This window comes from Cyclospora cayetanensis, unplaced genomic scaffold, assembly GCF_002999335.1.
Source record: "Cyclospora cayetanensis isolate NF1_C8 unplaced genomic scaffold, CcayRef3 CcayRef3_contig_1, whole genome shotgun sequence".
Taxonomy (NCBI): domain Eukaryota; phylum Apicomplexa; class Conoidasida; order Eucoccidiorida; family Eimeriidae; genus Cyclospora; species Cyclospora cayetanensis.
In genome coordinates this window covers 52,741-68,914 of record NW_020312036.1, presented here as the reverse complement: position 1 = coordinate 68,914, position 16,174 = coordinate 52,741, and the positions used below count along the sequence as shown (strand labels likewise).

Sequence of the window (16,174 nt, the reverse complement as noted above, 5' to 3'; positions counted from 1 at the left end):
GCTCTTCAGGCAGTTGATAAACCTGTCAGATAAAGCACTACGACACAAGAGCTCAAGACAAAAAGAGAGCACAGCGCTTTTAAGAGTACTGAGTAAGCAACATTGGCCGCCAGACAGGCCAGTTGAAGGGTTTTTGCACAAGAGGTATGCGCCGTGTGTCCAATCACGCACATGGTGCTGCGATAGCTGGACAAGGCTTCTGTGCCGTGCTGGTCATTTCTAGTGTATCCGCCAGCGAGAATGCTCGAATGATATTGTAGATATTGCGAGCTCCTATGTTAAACCCAAGCATGTTCTGTAAATAGCCAAAGCATCAAAACCTCCCTCTCCTTCAGATGCCAACACGGCTGGAGAAAGCAGATAATGCAGGCTGGGCTCTCCAAGAATGCCTTTTTGACTGTATAGTACTGTCACTCAACCTCGCTAAGACTCTTGCGACTGATATCCGTAGCAAAGACCATCCTGGCTTACAGCAGCGTGCACGAAGGGAATTTTGGACTGGATCCACAACATGAACGGCTGAAAAAGCATAGTGGAGGTCCTCAGCACATATGCAGAAAGCAGAAGGTAGTGAGAAAGCGCCTTCAGCACATGAATGGGCTTGCAGGGTACCATTAGGTATACATCTGTGCCATGATCTTAGCCAAGCCTGATAGAGGCTACCAATTGCATCAGTTGCAAGCCGATAGCACAAGACTACACCTTTAGCCTTGTCATAAACGAGATGCAGAAAAGATCGCACTTCTACATTTCAATACTGGGTAACGCTTTATCTGTGGTCGTTGCAGGTAGACCGTTAGAACCAGCCTCAATACAAACTCCGTGTGCTTTCAATAGATTTCCTCCTTTTCCCCGGCCTCGCTCCTCAGGGTTTCGACATTGGTGAAAAACGACAGCTAGAGTGCGCCCTTAAAACATTACGAGCATTCCCAGCTAGTTACCCATTACGATTGGCGCGGACATAGAATCGATTATTGACGTCCCGAGCCACCAAATTGCTCCGCACGAAATAATACGAACGAAAAGCCATACCAAGCCGTCAATTCATAGGTAATTGTTACTGAACAACAGTATTCGAAGGCGCCTAAGTGTAGTGTAGCCTGCTAGACCCCAATACCCAGCATACGCTTGCTTCTTCTTCTATAGCGCGTGAACAGAAAGAAGAAACATGCTCCCGTCTTCACACATTGATTGGCCAGCTGTCCTGCAGACTTTTTGAATACCCACTACACTGAGTTTCGCCTCAAACCAAGTCCCCATTTATTGCAAAGCAGCTTTTAGAGGGTCGCGGAGGGGAGAGCAGTTCGAGCGACCAACACACTCTATGAACAGTCAGGAAAAGTGCTGCCCGAAATGCACAGCAAAAAGTGCATATTACTTCGGCTTCCCCCCGCGGCCTGACCAGACGTTGCGGAGCCGCCAGACCTGTACCTGCAAGAGCCCCCCAAGAAGAGGACGCCGGGAGCTCTGGCCTGCAGAACACAGGCTACATATGGGCATTCTTTTTGCCAGACCTGCTAAGCATAGGTGATCGTGGCATCTGCATGGGACAAGGGGGAGGCCGGAGAAGGATCAGGGGCAGCCCCTGCGTGAGCAGGCCGGCATAAGTTTTGCGAGCTAACACGTAGGCGTAAAGCAAATCATCTTCTCAAGCAACAACCGCAGAGACTAGCATGTGAGGGAGAGTACGACACAGCAGTCTCCTTGATTCGGCGGAAGAGCAGATGGCCCTATTCAAGTTACCGGCCAGGGCCCCCTAAGGGCCCCGCGAGACTGCTGTAGAAGTTCAGGAAAAGCATAGAGACAAATCCTTCGAATATTCTAGCGTTTCAGTCCTATAGAATTCTGCTAGCATAAAATCTTTTTGTTCTTAATCGAGAGGGAAGTGTCGAAATAATTTGGATTATGTCTCCATTCGCTGCTTTTATGGGCTGAGGTGCATGTAGTGTTATGTGTGTGACTCTGTGTCGCCGGCGGGTGTCCTCTCCCTTCATGAACGATTTCATGATATTTTGTTTTTATGTACTTTTCAGTATTTAGAAAATAGCCACTACGTGCTTTTCGATTTGTCCTGCGTGCATTTTAGTGGCGCGGGCACCTTCAGCGCCCTCTTCTCTTCCTCTTCTTCCTTCTCAACCTCTCTTCTCCAGACCGCATTTCTGGGTCGGTCGGAACACTCCTTGGATTTGTCTGTACTTGCCTCTCTTACTCCCTTTGGCTTTTCTGTCTTCTTGTGCTATCTGAGTGACGGCTGTGGCGGCGTTGCGGACATAGAGGCTCCTCGTCTGCTGTGGGCAACCCACGTGCTATCAACGGTCCTGCAACTGCTTTCGTCTCTCTGCCTTCGCCGCGAGCCTCTAGAGCTGCTCCATCTACTGTGCTCGCTCGCTCAGTTTCTTCGCGTTTTGACTCCTCTACCAATATGGCCTGCCCCCCGTCACCCGTTCTGGGAACCACGGGGCCCTCACGGGCCCCTGCAAAAGCTTTCCTTTTCCCGAGTGTTCTTCGACGCCTTTCGCAAGTTTTGTTGCTTGTGGTTTCCCTGTCTTGCCTTGCTCCTGCAATTTCCGCAGCCGCCTCCCTACCAGAGGCTGCTGAAGAAGAAGGACTGCGCAGTGAGCGTCGTGTCTACACGGAGGCTCAGAAGGAGCGAGCCGCTGCTGATCAGAAGTTCGCAATGGATTCTGGCGCCGTTGCTTTGTCTGGCGACTCTTATGACGGATTCATGGCTGCGCACTCCCTCGTGCTCGTCATGTACTATGCCCCGTGGTGTTACTGGTCCCGCGCTGCTTTCGCAGAGCTGGACGCCGCAGCGAAGCTCCTGTCTCACCATGAGCCTCCGGTGATTGCTGCGAAGATCGATTGCACGGAGCATGAAGATACGTGCAACAACGAGTTTATCCAGGCCTATCCGACGATTAGGCTCTACATAGACGGGGTGGCACAGCTCTACGAGGGCCGCCGTGAGAGGACGAACCTTGTTCATTGGGTAGACCTTAGGGTGGATCGAGACAAGCAGCTCGTGTCGACTGCTCATCTAGATGAGCTCATTAACAGCAGCAGACGCGGCGAGGGGGAGGACGGCCACGTTGTAGTGGTGGCTGCCTTTCCTCCGGATTACAACAAGGGGGGCTTCCAGTCGGTGGCACGAGCGTTTGGCGAAGAAGTATTCTTTGGAGACACCGCCAATCCAGACGTCATCAAGCATCTGATCGATGCGCACGTGCTGCCTGGACTGCCTGCAGCTGAGCGCCGCGGGAAGGCAGCGTTGAAAGAACTCGTTCCTCCGTTTGTTGTAGTCTTCGTGCCTCACAAGGATGAGACAGCGGCCCACATCTACAGGGGTTCTGTGGGAGAAGTCAACGAGCTCCGTTTGTTTGTACGGCAGTGGCTATTCCCAGTTGTCTCCCTCTTCGACATGGAAACGATTGGAAACACCTTCTTCAAGGATCTAAGGCCGAAGCTCCTGCTCCTGCTGGACAGCCAGGAGCACGGGGTTCTGCTCAAGCAGGCAACGGCCTCCAGACCTAAGGACCCCCTTCTTGCTGCCTTTCGCGCTCAGGCAGAGGCTCATAGAGCAAACGTTGTCGCTGCCGTATCCGGGAACACAACGCGCTTCGAGAAGCAACTTCTTAGCCTCCTAGGAATCGAGGAGGAGTCCCTTCCGCAAGTGCGCCTTTTGTACGTGAGTCCGAAGTCGGAGGGGCCTCACCACCCCACACAGAAGTACAAACCGTCTCCCTCTTTGCCGTTCCCTGCGCCAGGATCGGACAAGAGCAGCGGCAGCCAAGAGGCCTTCTCTCGTGCTCTTGATGGCTTCATAAAGGCGGTGCTCACACACCAGCTTGCGCCGTACTTCCGCTCGGAAGCCCCCCCGGAGGTGCCAGAACCGAAGGGCCGTGTTCGAACGCTTGTCGCATCTACCTTTGCTTCAGATGTGCGACAGGAGGCGAACGTTCTCGTAGAGTTCTATGCTCCGTGGTGTGGCTTCTGCCGCAAGATGGAGCCCGCGTACAAGGAGCTGGCGGCGCGTGTGGCCGATGTGCCGGGCCTCATCATCGCGCGCATCGACGCCACTCGGAATGAGGTAGACGGCGTTGCGATAAGCGGATATCCCACGCTTTACTTGTACAGAACGGGGGAGCAGGAGCCGCTGCTTTATATAGGGGATCGGACTACAGCCGATATGCTTCAGTGGCTTCATTCCAGGGTTCGGGGCATCCCTTCTTTCGATCCCCTTGCACTGATGGCGAAAGACTTGGGAGGCAGCAATGGCGGCAAAGGGCCTGCCTCGGCTCTAGAGGAGTTGTGATGGCTGGTGAGGATCGAGGGTGCTGAGGGGGGAAAGCAGGGGAGAGGGGGAGGAAGAGGGGGGACCACGGGGTTGAAGTTGGGGGATTTGCTGCCGTTGCTGCTGCAGCTCTGATGGGGAGCGTCTGTGTTGCACCGCTGGTGCTGCAACTGCTGGTGGCCTTTCTGCGGTGTACTACTTCCTGTAGAGCCAGCTGAAGCGACGTCTGCTGCTGCTGCTGCTGTTGCCGAGCGGCTCTCCGCTTTTGCTACCTGGTGGGGTCGCGGGGGAATGACGGGCCATGTGGCCTTTCGCTGCTGGCACGCGGGGTTTAGGGGTATGAGTACGGAGTAGGGAAGGTGTACATACACCCCAAACAACGCAGTCCCCAGAAACTTTGCCCTAGGGCGTTTGCTTTGGCTCCTACTTCCGGGCGCTCTCCATCCCACTGCCCCTCCCTCGCTCTTTCCTCCTGCCCTCCCGTGGGGTCGGTCCCTGAGCTTTCTTGGATTCCGTAGCCGTAGATCGATTGCCGCTGCCTCCTGCACTCCCACCCACTGCAGTGCCGACCCCCTTTGCTCCTTACCATGTATTGGCGTGACACGCCCCCCTTCCGTAGCTTGCTTGCGAACTGCCCGTTTCGTCAAGGGGGCCAATTCTTTAAAGGCACTGTTGGCCCCACCTCTCCTTTCCGCACAAAGACTCCCTTAAAAGGCCTTTAGGTGCTCAGCTACGGGGTGCAGCGAGCGACAGCCGGAGTGGCAGGGGGCTGGACCCCGTCAGGCGGAGGGGACAATCCTCGAGGGACAGAGGATACTTTCTACATACATAGAACTCCGGCCTGCACTGGTTGCTCGAACTCTCTGCTTCAAGGGGCCCCCTGCCTGGACTCTACAAAGTGCTGGGGCCTCTCGATGTGTCAGCACAAGGAGCAGGGGTCTTCGAAACCCTTGTGCTCATGGATGGTGAGGGGCCCTCCTCTCTGTATCGATGCTAAAAAGGATGTGTGCGGTGGCGTCTTTTTTAATTGTGTATATATGTATACGTATATAGATATATACATGTATATATATACATATCAGAGTCCGTCTCTCGAGTGTGCTTTTGAGGGTCACATGGCTCCGCTTTTGTTTCGGTTTCTAATAAAACACAGCAGCAAGAAGAGTGCGAGGCGCCTGTGCACAGCCACACACTTTCTATCATCGCTCGCCACTTCCCCGTCACAGGGGTTTATTTCCTCTACGGAGTCGCTGCACGAGCGGAGACACGGCGCGCGGTCTATGCCCTAGCGGGTGCGCACGTTGCTGCGATCGTGTGACACCCGCCACACGCAGCAGTAACCACACGCTTCCCTCCCGGGAGAAGCACCTCTAGAGGCACGTCTCGGGAGGCTGCTGGGCTCTCAATGAGACCTCCCCGACCTAGCTGCCCTTCTCTTCCGCGTCCCCACACAAAAAGCCTTCCCCCGCTACAGACTGCGAGGCTGTGGCCTTCCCCCCCGCTGATGTGTGTGCACGGCCCCACTAGGGGCCCTCCGGAGGGGCCCTCGACTGCAACCTGAAGGGGCAAGGGCACGTCCAAATGCGACGGCTCCGCGCACTGGCCGTCCTTCCCGTATCCCCAAACAAAAACACTCCCCTGCTCCGTGAGGCACAGGGTGTGCAGGGCCCCACAGGCGATGGCGGTAACCTTGTGATCCCTAAGGGCAGTCACCAGATGGGGGCCCTCCACTGTTCGGGCACCCCCGCCCAACCCCAGCTGGCCGTAAGCATTGCTCCCCCAGGCATAGACACGGCCACTAGCGCTCAAAGCCACACAGTGGCTCTCCCCACAAGCCACTGCAACCGCGCATGCAGGCGCCCCCCCCTCGGCAGGCAAGGGCACCAGCCGGGGCCCGTGGGGAGCAGCAGCCCCCCCCTCCGACCTGCCCCCAAGGGGGCCCCCTGCACGCGCCTCGCCCCACACGAAGACCTCCCCCTCCGCCGTCACTGCCGCGCACACGCGATCCCCGCAAGACGCCCCCACAACCTTCCGACCACTAAGCTGACCCCCCACTTGCCCAGGAGGCAGCGAGGAGACGGAGCGTCCTCGGCCCCCAAAGACATCCCGACTGCCGATCCCCTCGAGCGGGAAGGGAGCAGACGATCCCCGCGCCCCCCCCCGCTGCTCGGCTGGCCCCTCTGACGAGGGCCGCCCGCACTGCCCGTGTGTGTTTCTACCCCAAGTGTACAGACAGCCCATTCTAGTCACCACCAACGAAAAGTCGCTGCCGCAGGAAACCAAGATCGGCTTGTCGCCCTCCTGAAGCGGCAGCACGATCTCCCTGGGCCCTTCAGCAGCAGACGGAACCCCTCCCTCTCCTTCTGCTCCCCTGCCCCACAAAAACACCCTGCCCTCCGAGGTGATGCACGCTGAGTGGCGGGCCCCCCCCGACAGCGCAGAAACTGTCTCATGGGGACGTAGAGGGAGAGTAGAGAGGAGTGCTGGCAAAGACACCGACACGCCAGAACCCACCCCCACCTGGCCATCAATGTTCGCGCCCCACACGTACACTTCAGAACCACCCGACGGCACGGCAGAGGAAGAGGAGGAGGAGCAACAGGCAACTTGGCTGTTGCTCCTCCTCCTCCCAGTGCAGCTCTGCCAGCTCAAAAAAGCCGCCGACAACCCTGTTGCAGCTATAGCAATGAGAGTCTCGCGTTCGTTTCTTCGGCCAGTGTTGTGCGAGGACCTGCTGCTGCCGCGATTCCCGACTTCTTCCACCGGTACTGCCGCTGCAGGCGCTGGATACGAGGAGGCCATCTTAATCCACAGCCGCTGCTGCTGCAAGACTCCCCCTCGCCTCGAGGCGAGAAAGCCCAAGTGCTTCGCTGCGGAGGGGAGGGCCATGGCGACCTTCTGAGGGGCTGACGTGCTTGGGCACCCCCACAATCTGCACGGCAAAGGATGAAGTGTCTCACCGGAGGGCAGTCGAAGAGACGCACAACTCCAATGGAAGTTTAGGCAAGACGATGCAGAGACTCAGGCGGGGGTAGGGACGCGTAATGCCGAAGAAGTCGATGAGTACCCTAGTGTCACAGAGGGCCCCCATATGCCTGGGGCCCCATCAGGGTGCAAAAATCGCTTGAACGAAGGCCACGACCTAGGGTATCTCTGCTCAATGTTTCATAATATTCAACTTATGAAGGAAAAAAGGACAAACAAACTAGCGGATGCATAAAGGCCAGACTGAGCTATCACCCTGGGGCGGGCTCTAAAGGCCCCACCCTTTTCGGAGATGTGGGGCATTGATAAGACTTTCCTTGATTATTCAAATTGTAACAGGTATATAACCAGCACATATATACAGTAGGGAGCTGACACATGCCTCTGCTCATACACAAGGTATATAAAAAGAGACGTCCTTCGGTGGGGGATTTAGGTTTCTACATGCTGCTGGGGAATCATTTACATATGCTTATCCCTAATTCTTCATATTTAAAAGCTCAAATGTCTCGTACTTAGACATATATCTAAATCTTAAGAGAATTTACCGTTTGCTTCATCCCAACTGCTACTTTCCTCGGCCTTATGAAATCCCTTGGGGGCCTAGCACTAGGTCTTCCAGTGCCCTTTCAAGGTGCTACTCTCGAATATTCATGCAAAGGAAGCTTGTGAATCTCTCAGGAGCAAGTTCTCGATCTACCGCGAAGCGGACAGCCTCGTTGGAGCCCCCTTCAGTGATCCAAGCCCGTATGCATGCTGCTCCAAGGGGCAGGCGTTGAGTACGCAGCTTAAGGCAATTAACTCCCCTTTTCTGCACACAAGGCTAGCAGCAGCAGAGTTTCTGTGAGCTGTAGGGAAAGGGTTGAGCAAACACTGTTGAAGCGAACCTGAGGACTAACAGAGAATTGTAAAAGGGTCTGCGCAGACTGCATTAAAAGAAGTGTACAGTGGTAAAGATTGCTGGTGATTAGTTGCATACGTGAGCTGCACCGAGCTACGCTACACTTGGGCACTTCTTGCCACGAGCCAAAACGCACAAACGCCAGCTCCCTATCCGTAACGTTACTCCTGGGGAGTACTTGAGACTTTCCGATATGAGCGTAAAAAAATTGAGCTACCTGCTGAGCCATGACGCAGCTGGATTAAGGGATGGAATGGGCATACTTGCTGAGGTTTGGGCAACGACGTACATGATATCCTAATTCTTAACCTCCGGCAGTCCAACAGCAGGACCGGAGTACATTGCAAGCAGACGGACAGCACGGCTTTCCCTGCTGACAAGCCGGGCCTGACAGTGCACGCTCCTCTTCCGCGAGGAGCATCCCATACCTCCTGAAGGACCATCAGAGCTTTTGTACCGTACTGTGAGTTGCACCATAGTTTGAAAGGACAAGAACATGTGCTTTGCACAAAGCCGAAGTGCTGGGCATAGCCAGAATGCGCAAACGACAAATTTACTTTTTTTCAAACCACAACAGGCGGCCATCCCCAGCTTGTTAGTGCTGCACCCTTGCTACTGTATATTTTGGTAGTATTAGAGGGCGCAAGAATGGCAAAAGGAAAAGACTCACGCAATTGTGATAAACGTCACGAAGCATTACAAATAAGAGTGGTTACAGTGCACAACAATGAAGTGCTGAGGAGTCGTGAGAGCGCGTTGGCGACCACGTTTGTGATATTGGTAATGTTTTTTACTCTAAGCTCGCACTGCAGGAAATACCGTTTAAGCCGGTGAACAACTGTATGATTATCGAAGTCCTGAAAACTCCCCCTCAGGTACACAAAAGAATGATTTTCGGTTGACTAAAGTAGGCTGGCGCCCACATAAATAGTTTCGGCTATTTCAAAGCGTCCTGCCACAGTGCGTTCAATTTTGCTTCTCCCCCACCGAATGGCTTTGCCAGTTTTATTAAGCGATGGAAATGACAAGTAAGAATTTGGTGCATTGGAGACTACCTAGCCTTCTGGGAGATCATAGTACGCACCACCACGTCTCTAGCATTCGCTGTTTAAAAATTAATGCTAATAATGGGGTAACACAAGTGCCAGAGGACTTTGGAGGTGACCTACAAGCGTACTTGATGCTGCAACAGCCTCCTCTCTCCAAATTCATAAATACTGCGTGTTGCTCTGAGGATCAGTCATAGGAGCAGAAGCAAGAAATATTCGAGGAATAAAATTTTTGTAGCAAGACGCAAGCCTAGTGAGCTTTGCGGCGTCCTTCCAGGTGTGTTGAGATTAAGGCCACGCCCCAAGTGCCAGAAGCTCGGCTAGTTGCGGCTCAATTCATGAAGCCAAAACATGAAATCCGAGGAAAAGCGTTGTCATGAGAACAATCTTGCTTGCTACCACAAACCACTGACTGCTTTGCTTCTCCGAACAACTGATGCACACGCCGTTGGTGCTGTGGGCAATCTTAAAGCTTTGGCTAGAGAATAAGACGTCGTCTATAAAGACAGCCATTCCGCCACGCTTCACAGGCTCATTCAAAGTCCCAATAAGCTTGCTTTTGCAGTCTGAATTGGTCACTAAAATTCCAAACGGCCTATAGGGATACTCAAGTTTGCGGGTGGGAGTGTGTAGAGCCGTTTCGTGGCGGTCATATGGGTGCACAGGGCCCTTGGAAGGTGAAGTTAAATGTTAGGTAGGCTGTAGATCAGTGTAGTTTGTCAAGTACCTCGCGAATAGTCAGAAGTTTTTGTTTCGCAGTTGACCTTTTAAGAGCTTCAAGGCTAACGCATGTGCGCTACCATCTCTTTGTTTTTGGCATTAGCACCAGGTTACGCCCCAAAGCGCTGGTCGATTCCTGCTACTTGTTTTCTACAAATTATCTGCCTGGCATCCATTTTTAAAAGCATAGTGTAAGAAATTTAGATACCGTGAAACATAACACGGAGCAAGGCTAATGATTAGCCCAGTACAGTGCACCAACGAATGGCGGGTTCCCGGACTGCTGGCAACTCGTCATTACGTAGCACATTCCCGGACTCATCCTTCACATTTTGCCGATTCCAGCTCTTCCTTAAATACGGCTAAATACATTTTTAATTGAGTGCTACATGCAGATACAGTAAGAAGGGCTATGAATGCTTATAAAACGACCGTCTTCTCTTTCTGTGACCCCGAGACATTCGCATGGAGGCCCCGCCTCACCTTGTTTGAGGTACTGACGCAAGCCCTCTCACCATGAGCGAAATGAGTGGTAATAAGGAGACCACAAACCATTTTCTTTTTGGCGCCTCCTAACACTCCACCTCCACAATGCGCAGACTCGTGAGCGTGCGCGTTCCTCTGGGTCATTATTGGCATACCTTCGATTATGTACGCTGCGCGGGTTCAGTCTATAAGTCACTGGCCATGCAGAAATAACCCAGATACAATTTGCAGTAGCTTTATTCGCCACAGACTTGCTGATCACTTTGTTCTGCCTCCCGCAACTAATCCTGAATCTTAGACAATGCGCTTAACGAGTGAACAGACAGAACGCACATCTGAACCCTCGTCTCACGCAACAGTTACGCTTTAAACCTACTGCTAAATACCACTGGTGATTTCCTACTATTAATGAGGACTTACATCAGCACAGAGCTTACCTGTGGGGGTCCCCAATTACGACTCCATCCTCTGTAGCTCCCCTTCCGAGATCAGCTCAACCGCAAGCTCTAAAATAATTAGGAAAGTGTACCTAGGGAACTCTCCCAATAGGTTCGTTTGTCGGAGAATATCAAATTTTGTTTGCTGCCTTTCCCTGATGCGCCTTCTTTGCTTTCCGAGCAAACTGGTAGATCTAATTTGGTTGTTCAAAGTTTCTTATAAAATTGCGTGCGCTTGCAGCTCCGGATGGCATGAGTCAATCTCCCTCAGTGAAAGGAAGTGTGTTGTTGGGGCTACCTGGGGCTGCATAGGCAAGCGGGTTCCATCCGGCTTTTTCCTCAGTCGCTTTCGACTGTAGGCTAGGACCAGGTGAAACAGCTGTCACACCCATAAGTCTAAACTCCCCTGATTTCGCTTGTTTTTTTAGCAGGAAGGCGCAGCAAGGATGCTCATTTGCTCTTGATGCCCCAAGCAGCCCATCACTTGTCGGAGCATTAAGGATCGGTTAATTCATCGTTGAGTCGCTTCCCATTTTGCTGCCACCTTCTGCGGCCTTTCTGGTTGACCTGAGAAAATCATTGAGTAAGAATGTGTTCGTCTCGTTGTGGTTCGTGCGGGCCAAAGTTTTACGCATATTGACGTGCAGATATATTGCTAAATTCCCTGCCTCATCCCTCAGTTTTCCCACAGCTTGCTATTTTGCTGGTCTCGGCGACAACCAATGAGTAAGGGCTTAGAAGAAGGCTTGGGTTGTAGCAGTTCCTGCAGGCAGATTATTTCCTCTAAAAGAGCAGAGCCACCGTTAAAAAGCTTCTACCCCCAATAAATATGCCGCTAGGATAACCCGTTTTCCTCCAACTAAGGGGTACAAAGCGATATACTTTTATAGTTGGCCGATAAAATCTTAAAATATTTGCTCACAAACACGGCCCCCATTCCTTCTTGATCGGCATTCCCTACTTGACGCATCCATAAGCTTGTCAGCGGCTGACAAGTCATGCCTTTCTTACAGCTGTGGAGCTAATGCGTTCATATGCGCTTGCAGTCGGGGCTGTGTGCACCCCAGCAGGCGTTGCGCCGCCGTCAGCTTGCATTGACATAGGGTGCGGTTTCCCAGGTTGTTGTCAACAAACTAAAATACTGAATTGCGAAACAAATTGGCTCAAACGAGACAACTTGTGTAGAGAATCCTGACATCCCAATATCTCCACAGGAAGTGAATGAAGGGGAGCAGCTGCATCGAGCTAAGAGGTGCCACTGGCTGGAACGCCCCCTCAAAGGTCTGTACTCCAGAGTCAATACAAACTCTGTAGAATGTATTGAGTACTTTTAAAGAAGAACTGCTTTCATACCCCGCACGCGTTCCTCAGGGTTCCAACACATGGAGAGAGGGTCAGCTAGGTAACGTGTAACTGGACCCGCAAAGCAAACAAGGCATTTGCACCTAGCGCACATGCACGGAGCACTGCTCTGTATTATACTGAGCTGCCGCTACGCTTTTAAAGCTGAGGTATGCGAACAGCCTCACCAAAAAGCTGATAAGCTCTTTGTTTGTAGTTAACAAAGTAGTGTAGCAGAAAGTGCTACGTGTATTCGCCTGCTACTCGGGCAGCCCGAGCACCAACAGTGCCACATTTCTGTCCTGCAACACACACGATCTAGCCACACCCAAGCCGTCGAAACCATTTTTTCCTAAGAAGTCTTGTGCAGAGAAGTCTGAGGAAAGCCCCCAAAATATCGTGTGTCTTTCCTGCCTTTCTGCATCGTGGGGCATTAGTTATCTTGAGGCCTACATGATGGCGCCTGTCATTCACCAATATTTAGTGAAGTGACGGAGACCTTCCATAATTCGAAGGAAAAGAGAGTACTTATATTTTATTTGAATTTGGAAGCTTTGCGAGGGAGAAAAGTGGGGAAGCACAGCCTTGGGTGCACTGCGTGAGTGCGCCTTTAAACGCGCTATTTTGGGTGGGAACACCGTTTACAGAACAGCTTTTCAATAAATCTGGCTTGCTTTCGAGATGAACAACCTAATGCACCGTGTTAATGTGTATTTACAATAGCTATCCATAATTGGCATGGCTAATATCGATTTGCCAGAGGCCCTGTGCTCCGGACAGGCACTAAACCCTCCCGCCCCACATGAAAGTTGACGGACACTCCCCGGCTTCGCGGGGGGAACCCTTGACGCTTAAAGACAATCGCAAGGAAAGCCGACTCTCATTTTTTCGCTCGTATGATCTCCCGGATATTTGGACCCCTGCACCTTCGCTCTCCGTCCTTCCTTGCCAGCGCCAGTCAAGATGACTCAGTATGTCTTCGTTCCTTCTGTTGTTACAGGATGTTCTTCCACCTTCCTATTACGGAGTATATTGGCCTTCCGTTTGATTCACGTGGTGTTCCTTTTTGCTTTCATTGTTTCACCTAGTGCTCTTTGCCGTGTTGCTTTGCGCTTCTCTGTCCTTGCAGAATTTGTGTTGCGGCCAGCAAACCCATTGTGATAGAGGATTCTGTGTGTTACACCCCCGACGATTTGTTGGTGCCTAAGCAGTACCATAAGTATATCGAAAAGATCCTCATCCCCAATGGGCTTCTTATGGATAGAATTGAAAAGATGGTAGGGCAGTAATTGGACACAGTGGAAAGACCACGCCACTTGGCACCTACCATCAGTGCTGGCGTCCTCAAAAAGAAAGAAATAAGCGCATTAATGGTCACTTTTCCATTACTGTGCGCCATGTTCTCAGGCGTGCGACATCCGCACCACCTATAGGAACCAGGAGCTTCACTGCCTCTGTTTGCTGAAGGGCTCACGGAGCTTCTTTTCCGCCTTGTTCCAGCACTTGACCAAACTCAGCCTTTATGATGAGGCAGCAACCTGCCCACCCTTTTTCGAGCACTACTTGCGGGTGAGCTCCTGTGCGGGGACGCAGAGTACCAACAAGCTGAAGGTATTGAGTGACGATTTGTCTTGCCTGAAGGGTAAGGATGTGCTGATCGTCGAGGACATCATTGACACCGGGCTGACCCTCACAGAGTTGCAAAAGTACTTGCAACAGTTCGAGCCAAAGAGCGTGAAGATTGCAACCCTTACACTGAAGAGGACCACTCGCTCAAACGGACAGAGTGCCGATTTTATCGGGTTTTCGCTCCCCGACAAATGGGTCATCGGATTCAGCTTCGATTGCGATCAGATGTTTAGGGATATCCCTCATGTTTGTACGCTTAGTGAAAATGGAAAGAAGCTGCTGGGGGTCTAGGTGGATGTGAACGTGCTTTCTAGTCTGCATTGCGTAGTGGTGCTCTGTGCGGACGTATACGGCGTGAGGCCGCATGGAGGGGAGGAGAAGGCTGCTTCTTGGCTCTGACTTTCCATGTTACTTGCTCCACACTTACACAACACGACTTTTGCGACCACCTATTTCTCGCGTTGGATGCTCTCCAGCTACTTATATGTGTCTTGTCGGTTGCAACGGTCTTTCCCTGTTGCATAATAGGTCACCGCCTGTCACGATGGTCAGTTTTGAAGACGCTTAAAGATTCATTTGCCCAGATTTATGCGTTTGACCTCGTATCTTGTCTTTTAGCTTACGGGAAAGCAAAGATCCCGCACAGACCGCTCTGTAAGGAGGCAAGTTTTCACGCCTCCTTACGGGCTGGGGCGTATCGGTAAAGGTGACTTATCATTTACTACCCTCGGACCGTCCCGCCTTGTGGCGAACAGACGGGTCTCCAAACGGCAAGGAATAAATACCTTTTTGATCTGTATTAGCTCTATATGGGGTGAAAGCAGGGGAGTGAGTCTTGTGACCTAAAGGGTCCCTCCAGACTTTAGCCACTGCCATACACACTGCTACTCTCCAACCCGCAACCGGTAACTTCCTCGGAAAGCGCCGAATTGGGAAAGTATACTAGCGACTCGAGGGCGACAGTGGCTAGATTGATTTGAGCACGAGGCCTCGAGACAGCTTCTTTTGTGCCTTTAGCCTCTGCCGCTCGTCGTGAATCGCAAAAAGCAGCACCTCCACCACCAGGCACACAATGGAACAGACGAGGCCCACGACCACGCGCTGCATACAATGGAAGGTGCCACACGGGAGGCTGCACGTGGTATACGGATGGAGGCTTACCTGTACAGCCCATCAGGCCGGCCGACCCAGTACCCCCTGCTGGCAACAGCTGCGGTGCTTGAGGCGTAGACTGCCCCTTGACTTACAGTTTGGAAGGTCTCGACTCCGCTGTACAGTGCTGCCCAGTAGCCGCCGAGGAACGTGAGGAACAGTCCAAGGAGCGCGTTAACCCCCATCCTGCAACCCCAGACACAGAGCAGTGAACTCGCCAACACTCTACCTTGAAGCCCAGAGAATTTCTGCTTTAAGCTCCCTTTTTCGCTTAAGACCCGTGCACACAAGGTGCTAAGAGTTCCACTCAAAGAAATCTTTTGGAATGTTGTGAGCGCTGGATTCCGGTGCTAACAGGTATGAGAAGGAAGGGTCCGCGAACGCCCAGAGCGTACGCAAGGCTTTTATTGAGATCAGCGAAGGAGTCCTGGTGGCCACCTTTCTCTCCCCATAAGCTTCGAACGGCCGCTTGGTGCCTCCTCTCATCCGCTAAAAGCCTAGTGCGCTCTTTGAAGCTGAGAGACTCGAGGTGCACGGGAGGAGCCTCAATTCGCTCTGTCAGAGCACGAGCCAATAGAGAAGAAAAAAGCAGTGCAGCCCCTAAATCCCTCACCATGCGCAGCCTTCTTTGTTTTGGACTAGCAAGCTTCACAATTGACGTGGCAGCAACAGCCAATACATGAGGGGGACGACGCAATAGGGGAACGCCCTACCAACAACATGAGAGCCCTCTACCAAGTCGGCCATGCACACATTCTGGCAGTTCTTCGCGGTTTCCGAGTTCCATTCCTTGACCTACAGCCCATCAAACAAGCGTGATAAAGGAAAACCTTAGTGCTAAAAAGAGGCAAAGAACGACATGCTGCCTCCTGGTGCCCGACACAGCCTCCGCCCACAAAAATATCTCTTCCCCATCGTACATGAGTCCTCTCACCAAGCGCTGCAGGACGTCAAGATCGATTCTGTCTTGCGCAATGATGCAACGCTGCTTTTTCCGCGATGCGAGATTCTCAAGGAATTCCCGGATCTTCGGCGTCACCTCTATCAGCAGGCGAGAACCTCCTTTGCCTCGCTGCGGGTGCTGCTGCTCCTGGGCAGCCTTGGTGTCACCGGTAGGCTGCTCTTTGTCTTCATCCTGATCTTTCTCCCTGCAGGATTCAGCAGCGCCCTCGGCTGATGCACC

General features: G+C 52.5%; 4 protein-coding genes across 4 annotated transcripts; 2 read left to right on the top strand and 2 right to left on the bottom strand.

Moving 5' to 3' along the window:
* Window positions 1–2,422: 2,422 nt before the first annotated feature.
* Window positions 2,423–4,312, top strand: LOC34621441 (protein disulfide-isomerase A4). The gene is made up of 2 exons (XM_026334915.1): window positions 2,423–2,482; window positions 2,591–4,312. The coding sequence occupies exons 1-2, from the start codon at window positions 2,423–2,425 to the stop codon at window positions 4,310–4,312; spliced, it is 1,782 nt and encodes a 593-aa protein (XP_026190700.1).
* A 1,257-nt stretch (window positions 4,313–5,569) lies between these two features.
* On the bottom strand, window positions 5,570–7,093 carry LOC34621442 (ultraviolet-B receptor UVR8). The gene has a single exon (XM_022734656.2). The coding sequence runs from the start codon at window positions 7,091–7,093 to the stop codon at window positions 5,570–5,572; it is 1,524 nt and encodes a 507-aa protein (XP_022588093.2).
* A 6,080-nt stretch (window positions 7,094–13,173) lies between these two features.
* LOC34621443 (hypoxanthine-guanine-xanthine phosphoribosyltransferase) lies at window positions 13,174–14,130 on the top strand. The gene is made up of 3 exons (XM_026334738.1): window positions 13,174–13,181; window positions 13,340–13,487; window positions 13,618–14,130. Exons 1-3 carry the CDS (start codon window positions 13,174–13,176, stop codon window positions 14,128–14,130), a joined length of 669 nt encoding a protein of 222 aa, XP_026190523.1.
* Window positions 14,131–14,805: 675 nt separating this feature from the next.
* Window positions 14,806–16,126, bottom strand: LOC34621444 (the record flags this gene model as incomplete). Its single annotated transcript, XM_022734658.2, has 5 exons — window positions 14,806–14,940; window positions 15,087–15,177; window positions 15,387–15,546; window positions 15,705–15,786; window positions 15,926–16,126. Coding segments are annotated over 5 exons (669 nt in total), but the record flags the coding sequence as incomplete, so codon positions are not given.
* Between the last annotated feature and the right edge of the window lie 48 nt (window positions 16,127–16,174).

What these genes read in the sequence shown, in the direction of transcription:
- LOC34621443 (XM_026334738.1), top strand. An exon ending in TGGATAGAATTGAAAAGATG is followed by an intron (nt 13,488 to 13,617) that starts GTAGGGCAGTAA and finishes CCATGTTCTCAG; the next exon opens with GCGTGCGACATCCGCACCAC.
- LOC34621442 (XM_022734656.2), bottom strand. Translation starts at nt 7,093, where the DNA reads ATGGCCTCCTCGTATCCAGCGCCTGCAGCGGCAGTACCGGTGGAAGAA.
- LOC34621441 (XM_026334915.1), top strand. Translation starts at nt 2,423, where the DNA reads ATGGCCTGCCCCCCGTCACCCGTTCTGGGAACCACGGGGCCCTCACGG. An exon ending in CCTCACGGGCCCCTGCAAAA is followed by an intron (nt 2,483 to 2,590) that starts GCTTTCCTTTTC and finishes TCCCTACCAGAG; the next exon opens with GCTGCTGAAGAAGAAGGACT.